The 16,235-nt window shown below is 51.5% G+C and overlaps 1 protein-coding gene across 1 annotated transcript; it reads right to left on the reverse strand.

Moving 5' to 3' along the window:
- Positions 1 to 2,482: 2,482 nt before the first annotated feature.
- FGF16 (fibroblast growth factor 16) lies at positions 2,483 to 13,955 on the reverse strand. Its single transcript, XM_072877239.1, has 3 exons — positions 13,679 to 13,955; positions 7,081 to 7,184; positions 2,483 to 2,728 (listed from the first exon to the last, which is right to left on the reverse strand). Exons 1-3 carry the CDS (start codon positions 13,953 to 13,955, stop codon positions 2,483 to 2,485), a joined length of 627 nt encoding a protein of 208 aa, XP_072733340.1.
- Between the last annotated feature and the right edge of the window lie 2,280 nt (positions 13,956 to 16,235).

Below are 16,235 nucleotides of genomic sequence, written 5' to 3' on the forward strand. Positions count from 1 at the left end.
ATCGTGCTCCCGACATGGCGGCTGAGGATGAGATATTTCAGCAGTGACTCAGAGGAAGAAGGTAAATAAACACTTTTTATTTCAAACACAGGATTAAATTCCTTCATGTCTGGATCATTCAAGGTAAAGCTCCTGTAATCTCCTCGGTGTGATCCGCAGCCCGTCGTCTGGTGGCTGCTGCGGCCGGCGCGGGAGCCGTTGGGACAGCGAAGGGACATGGGAGGTGGCGCAGAGGGCAAGAGATGGCCGGCGGCAGAGCTGGGCACCAGGGCGGCCGCTCCGCTCTCGTGAAGAACCTGGTGCGGATCGTCCCTAGGTCAGTGAAATCGTCCTGGGAATTCATGAACTGAAGCTGAAGGAGCTGAGATTTTACCTCGACTGTTTTGCAAGGGGGAGGCTGAGAAACAATACTGTGAAAAATGCAATTGTGATACGGAAAACCCCAACGCAAAGCCACTACATCTGTATTTGTACGTATTTTTGCATGCTCCAGAGAACCACATTTCATACCAAGTTCTCATCCATGCTGCAAAGTGCCTGTGTAACAACACGCTCCTGCTCCCGCCATGTGCTAAAACCCCTCTCTCCTGATCATAGGGGACAAAAAATAAACCGGGATCGTTCCTGGAAGCTTCCCCTGCAGTTTTGCGACACCCCGAGCAGGCAGCGAGGGCAGACGCGTGGCCCGAGTGTCACCGAGGGCCTGTGCTGGCTGCCGGGGTGAGCTCAGAGCAAAGCCTCCACCGTCAGCGTCCCCAGCCCAGCCGGCCTGACTGGAGAAGGGCCGCGGCTCTCCGGCACAGCGCCGGCAGCAGGTGGAAACGCGGGGCTGGCTCAGGGCTGCCAAAACGCTGGCAGGTTGGGCTGAGCCCAGTGGGAGGCAGGAGCTGCCCCGGGGCAGAGAAGGGCGATGGGACTGCACGACCAGGCGGCTTCTGCAGAGCAAAATGCCACGCGGTCATGAACGTCCAAGCACTCCCTGCAGGGATGATCTTCATCCACGGTAATTGCTTAAAAATGAGCGTTTTTTTAAATTGCTTTTGTTGCTTTCTGCTTTTTCTTCACTGATTTTCCATGAGGCTTCAGGTAAGTCTCGTGTGAGATGCGGTGGTTTTATTGCAGGAATGATGGGTCCATCCAAACACTCAGCAGATGCTCCAAATGTTTCTCCGCTTGATTTTCGGCAGGACAGTTAATCCACAGCAGCTGCGTCACGCGCCGAAGCGTCTCAGCTGCCGACGACTCTTGCCGAGAGCTGCGCCGGCGCTTCCCAGGCTCCCGGGGCCACAGAGGCGAGGGAGAGCCCGAGGATGCCGACCGTGCCCACGAGGTTCCTCCCTTCGCAGCGACGGTGACGCACGTTCTGGGGCAATCCCATCCGACGGCTACGAACGCTGAGCCGTGCCTGGTGCTTGGAATCGCCCGAGGACCTATTTTGCCCGTATCAAAGGAAAGAAGAGGGCTGGAGTTGCGGTTCTTGGAAATTATGGTTCATTGGACACCCAGCCGGTCATTTCAGTAGGGTCACGCTTCCAAGGTCTGTTCCAGGTATAATTTGATGTCATCCTTGTACAAGAGTTTGGGGTTTAGGTAATTTATCTTTACCATACGAAGCCTTTTTAGAGGTGGTATTAATATTCATATTGATGGGGAAATACTGCGTTAATTGTTAGAGAGCGCCAAAAAAAAGGGCTAGCAAGAAATCTACAATATAAAGACAATTTTATTGCCGATAAGCTCTTAAAACTCTTTTTTTTTTTTCCTGTTTCAGTAGGACCTTATTCTTCCTGATGAAAATCCGGTCATAGCATCTCTCATTAAAAATAAAATTATTTTGAAATAAATAAATATATAAAATAAATATCATATACATTTTATAAATAGTTTTGTCCTTATGCACAGTATCCATGCTTACATCTGAATAATGTTCCTCACCCCATTCCCACCCCAACAGCAGGAAAAACCCCTCGCATCAGGACCAGTCCATGTCGCATCATCCATGTAGCAAACTCCCGGGCTGCTGAAGCAGGGTACCATTCGAAAGGCTTTTTCTGAGCAGGTAACCATCCCGAGCTTAGCAGCAGCATCTGCAGCAGTTCTGTGGTCTTTAGTTTTCTTTCCTTCTCTTCATTTTTAGGTTTCCCCCCCCCACCCCGGTGATCAGGTTTGCTCACCTGCTTGTTCCTTTAAGCAACCGTAACATTGAATGTTCGGCCTCTCTTGTAGCAACCGGGTAAAGAAAGTGAATGAAAACGAAAGATTATATGTAGGGTTCCCTCCCTTCCCCTACCCCCACCCCCATAAATAACCCAGGTTCGATATACGCTTGAAACAAGGAGGAACAGCAGTGTCTGAATTCAACGTAAGTGCTTTCCTATGTCATCTACGCTTACAGGAATGATGGAATGACTATTAACATAGTGCTCTGGGAAAAAGCTTGGGAGCCCAAGTATGTACACTGATGGGGCAGCTGCAGGAAACATCACCTGTAGTGGAAGAGGTCTCTGTACATCGCAGGTATTTTGGCAGGGTCCACAGGCCTGGGTAGAAAATGAGTGAATTTCTGATGTCTCTTAGTCCTGTACCCCTCTCGGGGGGAGCCGTCCTTGTTCAGAGCCACGTAGTAATGCCTCTCCGAGTCGGGATGCTTGTAGAGGGTGGAGGCGTATGTGTTGTACCAGTTCTCTTCAAACTGCTCTCGGAAAACGCACTCCCGTGTGAGCTTCTTCTGCGTTGGGGCGGAGGCGGGAGGGGAAGAAAAAGACATTTGTGTCAAAAATTAAAAAAAGGAAATCTTTTCCTCCTTCCTTCACTTTATTTTCCTCTAATTTTCCTAGCTACTACCTCCTGGCTCCCCTGAGCGCGAGGACTGCGCTGCCGGCGACGTTTCCCCTGGGTGAGAGCTGGGAACGGGCACAAGTGGTACAAGCCGGGACCCAAAGACCTCTGAAGTTGGAGGAGGAAGGAGACAAAAGGAGGAGGAGAAGGTGGGTGTGCATTTTGCAAAGGTGCCCCCTAAAAAAATAAAACAGGGCCATAGCAAAACTCGAAACCCGACAGCCAGGTCTCTGTGATGGGGGGGGAGTCCGGAGCTTGCTGGGGCGGCCGTGCCGCCTGGCGGGGCCGTGTCCTGCGCAGAGGGCCGCCCGCCCGCAGCCACGTCCCCCCGTAGCAGCCCCATCCACCGGTACCGCACACACACCGAAAACCAAAAACGCTCTCTTAGGTGAGAGGCAACGCCGGGAGAAGCAGCGGGCAGCGCATCTGAAGGGCGTAAACAGGAGCGAGCACCGCTTTGAAAGTTCAAGGCACATCGTAGTATACACTGCAATGCGAATGAAAGCATTCCTCAGGCCTTTCATCTTCTGAAGCGCCAGATAGCTGTGATGTGAGGCCATAACAAGACCCGGGAGGTCTGGATGGGGAGCAGCGCTCCGAGGATGTCTAACCCCGGGGAAGATTTACGGCAGCGATAGGTGATGTGATGAGCCTGTGCCGGCCCACGGCCCGTGCATCCCGCACTGGGCCAGGGGACGGATGGTGTCACCGTGGCCGCAACCAGCCCTTCCCTCCAACCCTTACAACCGGGGGCTGTTGGCAGCGGCCGTTCAATGGTGGCTTTTCGGTTCATGCCCGTCGCTCCTTCCCTCTCCCTCCCATCTCCCCCGTGCCAGCCACCGGGACGTGCCCGGCCGCAGCGAGGAGCGGGGCCGGCCCCCTGCCCCGCGAGGACGTGGGTGGCTTTGGCAGCACCGCCGCGCTGTGTCGCAGAGGGACCCGCCATCCCCTCCCATCCCACGGGGGAATTGCCGGGGGGGACGTGGGAGTCCTTTCAGATGAAAGGCAGTCTGCAACCGTAGGATGCTATAATATTACAAACACTGTACCTACGCTGTAAACTATTCGGGTAGGGAATGCGTCTTACCTACGGCGTACAGAGTGCTAAGTGAATGTTATTGCCTGCAGTAGATGTTTTGTAATACGATCCAGGAGCTCACCTGCGCTCAGAACCTGTTTTGAATGTTTTGCTGCTAATTAAATAAACCCCGAGGTGAGTCGTGAGCCCTCCAAAAGCCTACGCCACAGCCCTTGCCATCTGAGACCTGGGGAACTGGGAACCGTGGGTTTCTCTTCCCAGATCTGTCAATAAATAGACTTTTTTTTTCTTCCCCTAGGATGCCATCTACTCGGAATATGCTGGAAACCGCTGACCGGCTGAACTCGTGCGCTGCTGCTTTGCCCCAGCTTACCTGCTCTTCACGGGGCTGTTTGGAGGTACAGTGGCTGTGTAAAATGTTTGGAGAGTCGGGGGTGACTCTGCAAGGTGCGGCTTATTTCTTGCCAAGCCCCGGGATGTCCCCACTGAGCCCGACGCCGTACAGGCAGCGTGCAAGGTGCTGCCTGCGAGTTTTGCTGCTCTAAGTATTAGTTGCGTTTCTGAAATCGGTGGAAAGCTTAACAGAAACGTTGGCACAAGGTTAACGGCGACAGGCAGAAAAGCCGTCTGTCCCGAGGGGACTCCACGTGTCGCTGCGGGGATGGCTGGCTCTGGCTGTATCAACGCACAGATCAGGCACAACTGGCACAGAGGGAAATAATAAACTTGCTGAAAATTTAAAAATACCGCTGTGCTGTAATCTCCTAAAATACCATTGTAATGCTAATGCTGTTGTTAGGCACTGTTTTATGGACCTTTAATTAAGAATACTGTAGTGGCTTTCGATTTCGAAAAGCCATCATTGTACAGCCCACGTATCCAGATTTTAAAACGCCAGGGCTATTTGGGGACCTGGCTCGTGACTTGTGCACAGTTTGGATCAGTGGTTTGACTGCGTCCCTGCTGCGTCCGGTCAGTTATTGTCTGGTGCACAAGATGCAACGACAGAGAGAAAACTCCCATGATTATGTCTTCAGGTCAACTCTGTTTCCAGATGAAGTGTTGTAAGACCTTATCCTATTTTTGTTTCTGTGTCGTAACATGAACACAGGCCCCAAAATGCAATTAACCTATCATGAAACTGTTGATTCCTAATCAGAGCTGCAGGGTTTGAAAGCACAGAAGGCAAGAGGCAGGCTTCTGTCCTCCTTTGCAGCAGGCACGAGTAAAAGCTGCGACTCCAGGAGCTGCTGAGCGGCCTTGGGGTTTGACGGGAGAGGTGCTGCTGCGCGGGTGTAGGCTCCAGCCCTGCTTTCTGAAGCGTGCTTTAAGATTTTTTGTGTTTTATGGAATCCTGGTGATTTTACTTTTTATCTGCCTTGCAGATTTGTAATTTAACCGCTGTCTCCGCATTTAACTTTTGTTTAGGGTAGATGTTATTACAGAAATGAAGTGGAAAAAGAACAGTTGTCGGTGCATGCCAGTATTTGATTATCTCATATAAACATCAGTAACTGCATCTTAAATAGTGAAAGGATCTGTGGCAATCTCAGATGGGAATGGGAGAAGAAAAGATGATGAAACTCATAGTTTACTGTTACTGTTCGCTAAGCAAAGGTTTTCTGAAGGTTTCTCTACAAGCAGAGTACACAAGTTTAACTTTCTACACGATGAGATGGATCTGATTCGGTTAGAGGAAGTATGTGCCTTCCACTTTGGTTTAAAACTGGTTTATTTTATTTCATTTTAAATTTACTGTGATCCATCCTTAAAAACCAGTATCCTCAGATAGGGTAGTGTTGTGAGCTTGAAAGAGGCATTTTAAAAAATCACACACAGGTGATGGGTTGAATTAAAGGCAATGGGGCATCTGAAGAAAAAGCACAATGAAGTGCAGCAGCTACAGAAAAGGAAACTAAAAAATGGCTATCTAGAATGCAATTAATTTTTCAAAATAGAAGTGATTCCTCTAGCTAACTAGAAATAACTATTTTATATTGCGTTGAGTTAAATAATTAGGAATTGAGTTAAATTAACCTGTAGGAAGCACCTCTGCCCAGTTGTTAAGGCGTGACATTTTGACTGCAAGTCTTAACACTTAATTAAAAAGAAAGAAGCAGAGGAGAGCTCGGCTCTCTTCAGGTTGCTGGAGACTTTACCTGTGATGCCAAAGCTCTTCACAGCACCCCTTCCCCGCAGTCCCGGCTGAGCTTTGCAGAAGCGTTCACTCCGTGTGCGGGTGTTTCATTCAGCAAAACCCTGACGTACACCCTCTTTTTGGGGCTGGCTCGTCAGAGCACCTGCCCGTGTTCAGCGTGCAGTTTACAGGGTGGTGCAGGTTCAGTAACGTTGGGCAGAAAAGCAGCAAGGTGGACCTGAGCTGGTCCCGGCTGCGGCAGTGCAACCCGCCAGCCACCGCTCTGCGGGCATGGCCCAGACCAAGGGAGCAAACGACAAACTCACAAGCTGCCACTAGAAACCTGAGCCTGGACTGGAAACGGGGGGGTCTTCTGCTTTCTCTGTCCTACAGCAGCACAGGATGAGGCAGAATCTGCTGTAGGTGATGTTACGATCAGTTTATAGGTATTCGGGTGTTTGTGTGGAGTGAAAAACTAACAAGGAGTTTACACTTGGGTTTTGGCAAAACACAGAAAATTTTAGTCTGAAAGGGGCACTTCTAGAAAATTACAAGCAACTCCCCTAAACTCCTAAAAGGAGTTGTAGAGAATGTTACAATAAAATAACACTCAGACCACAACTTCAGCTTCCGTTAGTTAAAGAGCTATAATCTAAATGCAAAATCTGCAGATAGGTGCAGATCCTGATCACGTGGAGAATAAAGTTGATGTGTTACTCAGGCAATGAAAACACACAAGCAGCCCCGGGTTTTATGCTAAATTTCCGTTCTGCCTTTAGTTGACCGTTGCCGCGCCGTTTCTGAAAGGCAAAGCCTCGATAAGCCCCCCAGCTCCCCAAGCAGTGTCCGGGGACTGGGCACCACCGCGGGCTCTCGCCGCACGAGTGTGTCCTCCCTCCACAACCCTATTTCATATATATCATTTGTGGTAGGATGGAGGTATGTGGCAGCCCAAAGACTTTGGAGGCCTGCGACAGACACAGCTCGTGACACCGATGAGGCCCCGCAGCCTGTATTGCTGTGTATGTTATATAGTGTTGTGATCAGCACAAACCCTTAAACTTACCGACCCATACAGCTCGCCCCTCTCATTCATGCCGAGGTAGAGTCCTGAGTCCACCCCACGGATGCTCACCAGCCCCACTGCCAGGCTAATAAATTCCAAAATCCCTAAAACAGAAAAGAAGTCCAAATCATACAGAGAATAAAACCGACACCAGGCTCCAGTGATTAACGCGAACCAGCCTTTCCCAACCTTTGCAGAGCTTCCTTACAGACCCCGTTTTTCTTATTTATAACGGCCCAGTTCTTAAATCTATAGTCCCATATATGTGCAATCTTCTGAATGCCACTCTAGGCTTCTCCCCAGCATTGCAAATTTGACTTGCCCAAGAGGAATTACCTTTGCTAATGAGAAAAGGTCTGCTAGGTTTTGTTGGTTTGGTTTTTGGGGTTTTTTTTCCTAATTATCACCAAGATGACAGATGTAGAAACTTGTGCCTGGCCCACTAGAAATTTCAGAAGGCTGTTACCATGCTGGGTTTTATTCTTCACCAAAAGGAGAGTGATTTTTGTCACCATGGGGCTTCTGGTTTGAGATGACAGTCCCACATGTTTTACAGTGATGAGTTCAATAAAAATAAGTAAAAAGCACTAGAAGAGATGTCTGTGAGGGCCGTCTTCATGCTGGCACTCCAGTGAGGTACTTGCTGCCCCCAAATGTATACACATGCCACAGGGGTAAAATCCAACTTCAAATATACACAGGTAGAAATGCATCTTCCTCTGCAGCCTTTGGAGCCGGGGAGCTGCCAGTCCTTCCTCCGTCACCCCCTGGCACCGTTACTGCCAGAAACTCCCTCCTGCCCCGTACGTCCTGCTGCCTGCCCCAGCCTCGTGCCAGCTCCTTCCTGGTCCAGCAGCGTCTGTCCTAGCCATCCCCGGCCCTGCAAGAGCAACTGTTTTACCTGTGGGCTTCAGCCTACAACGATGGTGTCAGATACTTTGAATAACGAGGGGCAAAGAAATTAGTGGGGTCTGCCACGCTGCCTGCTGCACCCGCACTGCCGGTAAGGGGGACGGCAGCTGTTTTGTTGGAGGAAAGACTTGTAATAGGAGAACCCTTGGTGAAGCACTTAAAAAACAAACAGCCCCCAAGTAGGTGCCTTTTTAACTGGTGTCAACAAAGCCAACATCACAAGTGGTGGAGACCTTCAGACTTCACAGGAAAACCTCCTGAAGGCGTTAGTGGGACTGTGTTAGACCCTGGATATCACACGCTCCCTAGCCAGGGGTCAGAGGCAGTCTTTGCCCGTGTCCAGTGCTGAATTAATTAGCAGAGGAAGGAAGAGGGTTTTCACCATCCCGTCTAATGACTGGACAAGACGTCTCCATTGACAGGAGGACAAAGTTGCTCTAACCTTTAGCGTGGCTCCAGGTCTCTTAATATAGCTCCCAAAACATCCAGTCCCGAGCAATCGCTGCTCTGATCAGGTTACTTCCCAGAGCTCCTCTTAAAAGTATGCTTTGAGTCTAAAACCACCGCGTGACGAGCGGCCACCTGAGCCAGCTGCCTTCAGCGGCAGTCGCAGCTCCCGGTCACCCTCAGCTTGGGGCATGTGTCTTCTGCTCAGCCAGGCGTGGATGCGATAACTCTCAGACGATAACTGCATCACCCCCTAAATATAGGGCAGACCAGATGGCGATGGACACCTCTGTCCCCCTTCGCTCAACGCAGACTCATCAGTCAGATGCTGGCGGCTAAGCTGGGTGCAAGAATTAGTCTTCCTACCTCATACCCGACTTTTTGTCCTCCTTTTGCCCTGCCTACTCTGGGGCTTGTGCATCGAATCCAGCCCTCCCTGCAGCCAGCGGGTGCTGGGGGAGGGGGGGAGATGAAATACGGGCTTGGGAGCAGCAATTCCTCGAGACAAACAGGGAAGCAAACGACAGAAAACATGCTTTATGGACCAGTGCAGACATTTTCCAGGCTGAAAGATGCCCAGCTACACACCCCAGCCTGGAGACACGTATCGCCTTCAGAAACGCCAGGAGCAGGCAGCGCAGGCAGGGAAGGCAGCCTTCCCAAGCCAGGCAGGCAAACCAGGACCCTGGCTCTGCTCTGCTCACTCCCCGGTAGTTATTGTGGTTTCTTATCTGAAAAGAAGCACAAACAGGGAGGGAAGAGGTGTAGGATGAGGGGTGGTCGTCTGCCTCCGCTACCCACCAGTTCAGACACGTGGAGGGAGTTACTGAACTGCTGCATGCTTCCGTTTTCCCATCTGCAGGACAGAAGTGACGACAGCCACTGTTTGAAAAGAAGGGAGTGAAGGAAGATTGACAACACTAGAGAGAGTGTAAAAAGTAATACAGTGGGAAAGGAGTACAGGGATACCCAGAAATGGGGGAGTCTTTCCCAGGCTGGAGACAAGTGGATGTTCAGTGAAAAATATCTGATAACTGGAGAGCAGTAGATGGACCTTCCACAGGTACAAACACAGTCCTCAGCACCAGCATATTTTTTTTATTTGTCTTCTGTCACCCCTGGTGTTATCCCAGTGGGATAACACTGGGAAGCAGGAAAATGCTGCTGGTCCCATTTAGAAACTGAGGGATGTCTGAGGCAGGGAAACGGAGAGCTTTTCTTGAGTATACCCACCAGCACGCTCTGTACGTGGTACACGAACCCAGGTCTCCAAAGACCTGGTAAGGAGCAACCCAGGAGCAGCATTAGAGTCTTCCCTCTCGGAGCGGGTGGGTGAGACACCCCTCATCTGGTGCAGATCGGGTGAATACTTGCTGGTTTTGCAAATGAAATTTCCTCAAGGTGTGCCTGTGACAATCTCTTCTGACAACGTCCCCTGCAATATTCCCCTTTTCTGATCTTTGAGTGGCACTTAGAGACGTGCACGGAAGAATGTTGAAATAGCATTAAGAACGTAACTTAAACCCACAAAAGTCAGGAGACAGAGTGAAGGCTGAAAAAATGTGGGCGGATATCCATCCTGTCCTTAACTCACTCCAATTGCTAGACAAAATTGCAGCTTCGTACATCTGATCTCTAGCAGCGCAGGGAGCGGCCACTGGGGCCAGCTCAAGAATTTTCTTTCCAATTGTAGCGGTGTGTTTTTGTGGTAGAACATGCCTTTTTTTTTTCTTTTTTTTTTTTTTTCTTTTTTCTTTTTTCTTTCCCACAGCATTTGCCTCTTTTTTTGTGCTGTGATTATTCATTCTGTTTGTTCCTTGAGCCTTTCTAGGTAATATTTGGAGAGATTTGATTAAGACTCCGACTGGATTCATTTACCACCAAAGCACTGAATAATCTCCCGAGCTTTGCCATGGCCGGACCCGCACACTCTCGCCTTACTCTAAACCATCCCTCAAAGAACAATTCAGCTCCTTGCACCTGTCTCTTCTTACAGGACTATATTCAGGAGCAGGGGTACAGAAACATCAGATGTTGTATTAATGGCTACAAACCTAAAGCTTCGGCTAAAAACCTCAACAACTGTTCAGCAACAGGTGCACTACGGTCTGAATGTCAAAACCTACAGCAAAACTTTCTCTGGAGGTTTCATCAGCTTCTCTAGGAGACTGTGGTACAGATCCATTAGCAGGTTCGTACCCGAGAAGAGCTTCATTTGCTGCCTTTATTAGTCTGCAGTACAAACTCAAGGCCTTTTTCTCTCCTCGCTCGCCGTTAAGAGTAGCACCCTTGGTGTCATTTGTTTAATGCTGCTGTAAAACAGACACGAGGCAGAAAAGGAGCAATTCCTCCCGGCAGGGATTTTCCTGGCAAATTTATCTCGGTTTCATTCTCAGAAGGATTCTCATAGGGGCACTAATGTCAGTCCAAACCCCCTCCGGATTTTGACTGTCCTTTATCTCTCTGTACAGGAAGGTTCTTAGCAGATGCAGTGAGAACAGATACATTTTTGAAGACACTTTATTCTTTCTGGGATGACGGAGGCAGAGCTGCCAGTTCAGAAAGCAGATCTGGGCACTTCTCTACTGTAAGAATGAGCTTTCTTCCAACGATCCTGGAGGGCTTCACCAAATTTTGCATTAAGCCTCCTCTAGGAAAAATAAGCTGCGCCCCATTGTTCTTGCATGAATCTGTATTTTTACAAGTATAAAATATCACATTCCAGAAGACAGGTGTTATTTAGGAACGCTCCAGTCCTCGACAGACGAGAGGGGATAGTTACTGTGGTTGCTCAGGCAGTGTGGGTAGACGATGCTGCTACCTCCCTGCGGGCACATCCCCTGAATGCTGTGGCACAAAAGAATCCCTCCCTTAGCCCTCGCCGTTAGGACCTTGGTACTCTGTTCTGCATCACCAGGGCTTTGGCTCTTTATTTTCTTCTCTGGAAGACTTGGATGTCTTGAACATCTGGTAACTTTTGGGATGGCTGCGCATGGGAGGGTGCAGATACTGTCCGTCTTTTCCTGAACCCCTTCCAGTATTAAGAGATGGGGATGCAAAGTCCAGTTCCACCCTACATCCCATCTGCAGCTGGACGCGTGCCTCTGCTGCGGTGTCGCGGCCATCCACGGAGCACATTAATTATCTGCTCATGATAATCAGGGAGCACCTTCCAGCCGTGTGGGCTTGAGCCACCAAACCACCATAGTGGATTTCCAAGTATTTCCCCAGATGCCCCTAGATTTAGGCAGCTTTAAACTGCTACCCTGAAACCCTCGTCTAGCTCTGTATCCCTCACCACGGTTTTGTAGCTCCCCAGAATCGCTCAGGCTGCCTATTTCTGTAATAAGTTACTGCTTTCTGACTGCTGCATGCAAAATTTAGGAATGCATTGATACATGACATCCTAATACGAACCATACCAGTAACACTGGAATTTAAATATTCATGGCTACTGAATGCAGATGGTGAATACTGTGTGCCAATACGTTATTGCTTTGAGTCTCTGCTGAAGCGAGGTTTAGTCCAACTTTATCTGAACACGAGGATTCCAGCCTAATCCTCTGGGGCTTTGTCTTGCAATTACAACAAATAACTATTTATTTTACACTGCCTCTGGGAAAACCCTGAAGCAGAAAACTATAATATTTTATATCTGAAGTCTGGTCTAGTTTACGTAGCTGGATGCTGACTGCTAAAACACTTAGGGAATGCCAGTGTTTCGATTTATTGAACGCACTGTGTGACTTAAGCTTAAGCGTGCAAAATTCATGAAAAGTTTTAGCTCATTTAACGCGTTTTTCCAAAGTGTGTTTGGAAATACACTCATTTTACTCAATCTTTATAAAAAAATGGAACTGAGACAAATGCTGCCATTTGAAACTGGCCGTTTACTTGTATAAAGATAAGTAAAAAGAACTGATAGAAATACTACGTGGCAGATTGAACTAAAACCAAACAGATGCAATGGGTTTGCTTTCAGTTTCTTTTAACGTGGAAACCCATCACCTATTGCAGCATGAAAAGCTTAATTACCTCCTGAAAGACACGTCTTTTAAGAATGCTTGCCCCACAAGCCTATTAGTACCTGACTCTGACCTGCGGGTTATGACTTTCTTGTTGATTTAGGCAGGCACATGCTATGCACACACCTGGTGTTTATGGAAAGCGCAGTATGGAGATAAGCTTCTCCAATTGTTCCAAAAACCTGCTTTAAACTACCAACAACAGCAGCGGCGTTCCTGAAGTATCAGAAAGGACTGGTTGCAAACAAGTAAAGGCAAAAAAAAGAATTGCTTTCACTGAGGAGTTAAATCCCATGAAAACTATAAAAAGTCTTGCGAGCACTTCTTGCAACCTGTTGACAACATAGCTGAGATCACTGGCATGGGACTTGTTGATAGCTTACACAGACACCTGCACTAGATGCTGAAGTAGCGGGAATTTTTCTTAGCTGTGCTCAAACTTACTGTACTTCGCCTGTGGCTTGGGATGCATTTTTTGAAGATTACATAGAGTCTCATTAGAGATCCCTGCTCTTGTGTGACACTGATACAGGCGCTGCAGTCTTCCAGCTGTATCCCGGGCGGCAAGGTAAATCCACGGTGCTCTGCCTATTGTTCCATCTTCTCCTTTCTGTCTGAGGTCCCCTAAGCGTTTTTCCCCCTTCAGCTTCCCCTTTCCTTTCCAACAACCTCCCCAAACCCAGCTTCTGACACCCATCCAGCCAACCGATCCCTGCCCGCTTTGGGGAAACGCTCTTCTAATGAAATTCATGCAAGTAAAAGAAATCAGCTCACAAATATGTGCGGAGGCCAAAAAAAAAAAAAAAAAGGGCAAAAAAAAAAGCTAGGAATTTCTTTTTCCAACGTGCTCCCTCCTTTCTTTTGCCTCCCTCACCACTAACTTCAGAGGCACAGCTAGAGCTAGCCACCCCCCCTTTTTTATTTTCTTTTTAAAATTTTTTTTAATTTTTTTTTTTTTCCCCCCTGCTGAGGCACGTTTTTGTGCACCTGCAGAAGGGCTGAGCGCCGGGAGAGTAGGAAATTGGAAATAAAAACTCCCGCATTGCTGGGGAGTGAGCGCATTTGTTTAGGAGCCTAATTATATCCGTCCCGGGATGATTTATATTAGCGGGGTAATTAGTTCTGTACGCGGGGCACCTGCTCCCGGCCCGGCCGGGCACCCACCCAGCCGCGGCGGCCCGGCCCGGCCCGGCCGCCCCCGCCGCGCCCCTTACCGAAGCGGCTGTGGTCCTGCCGGGTGCCGTGCACCGTGCCGTTGGGGAAGATCTCCAGGTGGAAGCCGGTGCGGCAGTAGAGCTGCCGCCGCCGCAGGATGCCCTTGAGGTGAGCGAAGTCGGTGGGAGAGCCCCGCTGCAGCCGCCCCTCGATCTGCCCCAGGCGCTCGTTGAGGAAGCCGGGGGAGTCGGCGAGGGGCAGCCCGCCGCCCAGCGCGGGGGGGAAACCGTGCAGGTCGGGGTCCAGCGCGCCCAGGAAGCCGCCCACCTCTGCCATGGGGCCGCGGCCCGCGGGCGGGCGCGGCGCGGAGCGGAGCGGAGCGGCCCCTCAGAGCGCGGGCTGCGGCCGCCCGGCCCCGCGCTGCCGGCCCCGGCCCGGCCCCGCGCTCCCCGCGCCTCCCATAGCTGGATGTGTCCCGCGGTCGGATGCAAACTGCACTTTATATACGTACACACTCCCCTTACATTGACATATTGGATATTTAAATGCAAGCCACACCTCACTGGCATCCCCTTTGGCTATTGCTTTTTTTTTTTTCCCCTTCTTCTCTGATCCATTTGGCTTTTTTTTTTTCCTTTCAAAAAAAAAAGCCAGCTTCACTCCCTCTTTTATTATGAAAAAAATGGCAGGAAAAAGCTACACATCGCAGTGAGGCATAACAGCTCTTGGCAGGTCCCCGCGAAGCCGCCGATGAAATCATGGAGCCCCCGCACGCACCCGGGGATGCAGCGCGGCGCGGCCGGCCCTCGCCGCTCCCGCCCCGGCTGCCCCGCACCGCCGGCAGCCTCCGGCCCCCTCCCGTCCCTCCTCGGCGGGCGTCCCCCCGCAGCCGCGTCCCCCCAGAGCCGGCACGGAGTCGGCGGGTCGGGCCGTGTCTGTCAGGGCCGCCGGGTCTGTCAGGGCCGCCGCCGCCCCAGCCCCGGCCGTGCCCCCCCATCCCCCCCCCACCCCGAACGGACACGGTGGAAAAAATAACACGTGAGGAGAGGGCTCGAGACGCGTTTTTCAGATGAATGTGTAAAAATTGAAAGCGATCTTTTTGAAAAGCGATCCCGCGGGCTTTACGGCTGGGTTTACAGGCGGCGGGAGGTGAGGGAGGGCGAGCGGCGCTGCCCGGCCCCGCCGTTGGGCTCCCTCCCCACCTTCCCCATGTTGGAAACAGGTGTTTCCGCGCTCTCCCCGGCCCGCCGGCACCGTATCTGTAACGGCAGCTGCCGGCCGCGCTGCAGACAGACGGAGTCAGGCTCGGGGAGACGGGCGGGGGGGACACGAACTCAGACAGGCCCGGGCGGGCGGGCGGGATGGAAGGGCCGCGCCGCCGCCCCCTGCGCCCCGGCCGCCCCCTCCCTGCGCTCCCCGCCGCGGCCGCCCTGCCCGCCAGGCGGCGCTGCTGCTCGCTCCACGGCCCCGCGCCTGCCCCGCCGGCCCGGGGCGCTGGGGACCGGGGTGGCCGCCGCTTCGTCGCCTCCCGCCGACGGGGAGCTGAGGAGGCGTCGGTAGGCTGGGGAGTCGGACCGGGCTTTCATGTCCCTGAAGTAAGGTGTCGCGCATGCCCTCCTTCGTGCCCCGCCAGGGGCCGGAGAGAGCCACAGACAAACCCCCACAACTGCCCCCAGCCCGCTCTGCTGTCTGGAGATGCCCCGGGCTGCAGCCGCTCATCCGGGGGGCATCAGGGGCCAGAGCTGAGGTATCGGTTGTGCTCTCCTCAGCGGGTCTCCCCCACGGTATATTCCCACAGTGGGTCTCATCTCAGTGGGGTCTCTCTCCCAGTGGATATCCCCTCAGCGGGCCTCTCCCCTCAGCGGGACCCCCCCATGGCGGGTATCCCCTCAGCGGGCCTCTCCCCTCAGCGGGACCCCCCCATGGTGGGTATCCCCTCAGCGGGTCTATCCCCTCAACAGGTCTCTTCCCTCAGCAGGTCTCCCCTCAGCAAGTCTAGCCCACGGTGGGTATCCCCTCAGCAGGTCTCTCCCCTCGGAGAGTCTCTCCCCCACAGTGGATACCCCCTCAGTGGGTCTCTCCCGTCAGGAGGTCTCACCCCACGGCGAGGTGCTTCTCCCCACAGGTGGGAGCGTGAAAGGGCCGTGGCATGCAGCCTCCTCTCCCCGCAGGCCCAGGCAGTGCTCTGTTGCGAAGATACAGAGGAAATTGTGACGTTACGACGTGGGACACCCACACGTGTGTCTGCAGTGGGTGAGGAATCTGGTTTTTAAATGGGGGGTGGGGGTGGTTTTTCCTGTCAGCGCTGTGGCTGTAAAAGGGGTGTATTTGATGCAAAACTTGACACATGAAGCCTAAACCCGTGGTTTTTTATAGAAATATAGTCTGCTCCGGAGGTAGTAAAATCTACAGAAGTGTGTTTGTTGGCTGTTTGTTTATCACGTATGGTTACATGGAGATACCGCTGTCTGAGGAGTTCAAGCATCCCACTGCAAAGATTATGATTTTCTTTCTGTAGTATCTATATGAAGACTCAGGTGTGATGAGGTAACTGAGGGAAATAAACTGTGCCTTGGTGAAAATGACAGAGGTCCATGATGGGGGGGAACAGACACA

Source organism: Ciconia boyciana, chromosome 12 (genome assembly GCF_034638445.1).
Source record: "Ciconia boyciana chromosome 12, ASM3463844v1, whole genome shotgun sequence".
Lineage (NCBI taxonomy): Eukaryota > Metazoa > Chordata > Aves > Ciconiiformes > Ciconiidae > Ciconia > Ciconia boyciana.

What these genes read in the sequence shown, in the direction of transcription:
- FGF16 (XM_072877239.1), bottom strand. Translation starts at nt 13,955, where the DNA reads ATGGCAGAGGTGGGCGGCTTCCTGGGCGCGCTGGACCCCGACCTGCAC. An exon ending in GCAGGACCACAGCCGCTTCG is followed by an intron (nt 7,185 to 13,678) that starts GTAAGGGGCGCG and finishes TTTCTGTTTTAG; the next exon opens with GGATTTTGGAATTTATTAGC. An exon ending in GGGGCGAGCTGTATGGGTCG is followed by an intron (nt 2,729 to 7,080) that starts GTAAGTTTAAGG and finishes GCCCCAACGCAG; the next exon opens with AAGAAGCTCACACGGGAGTG.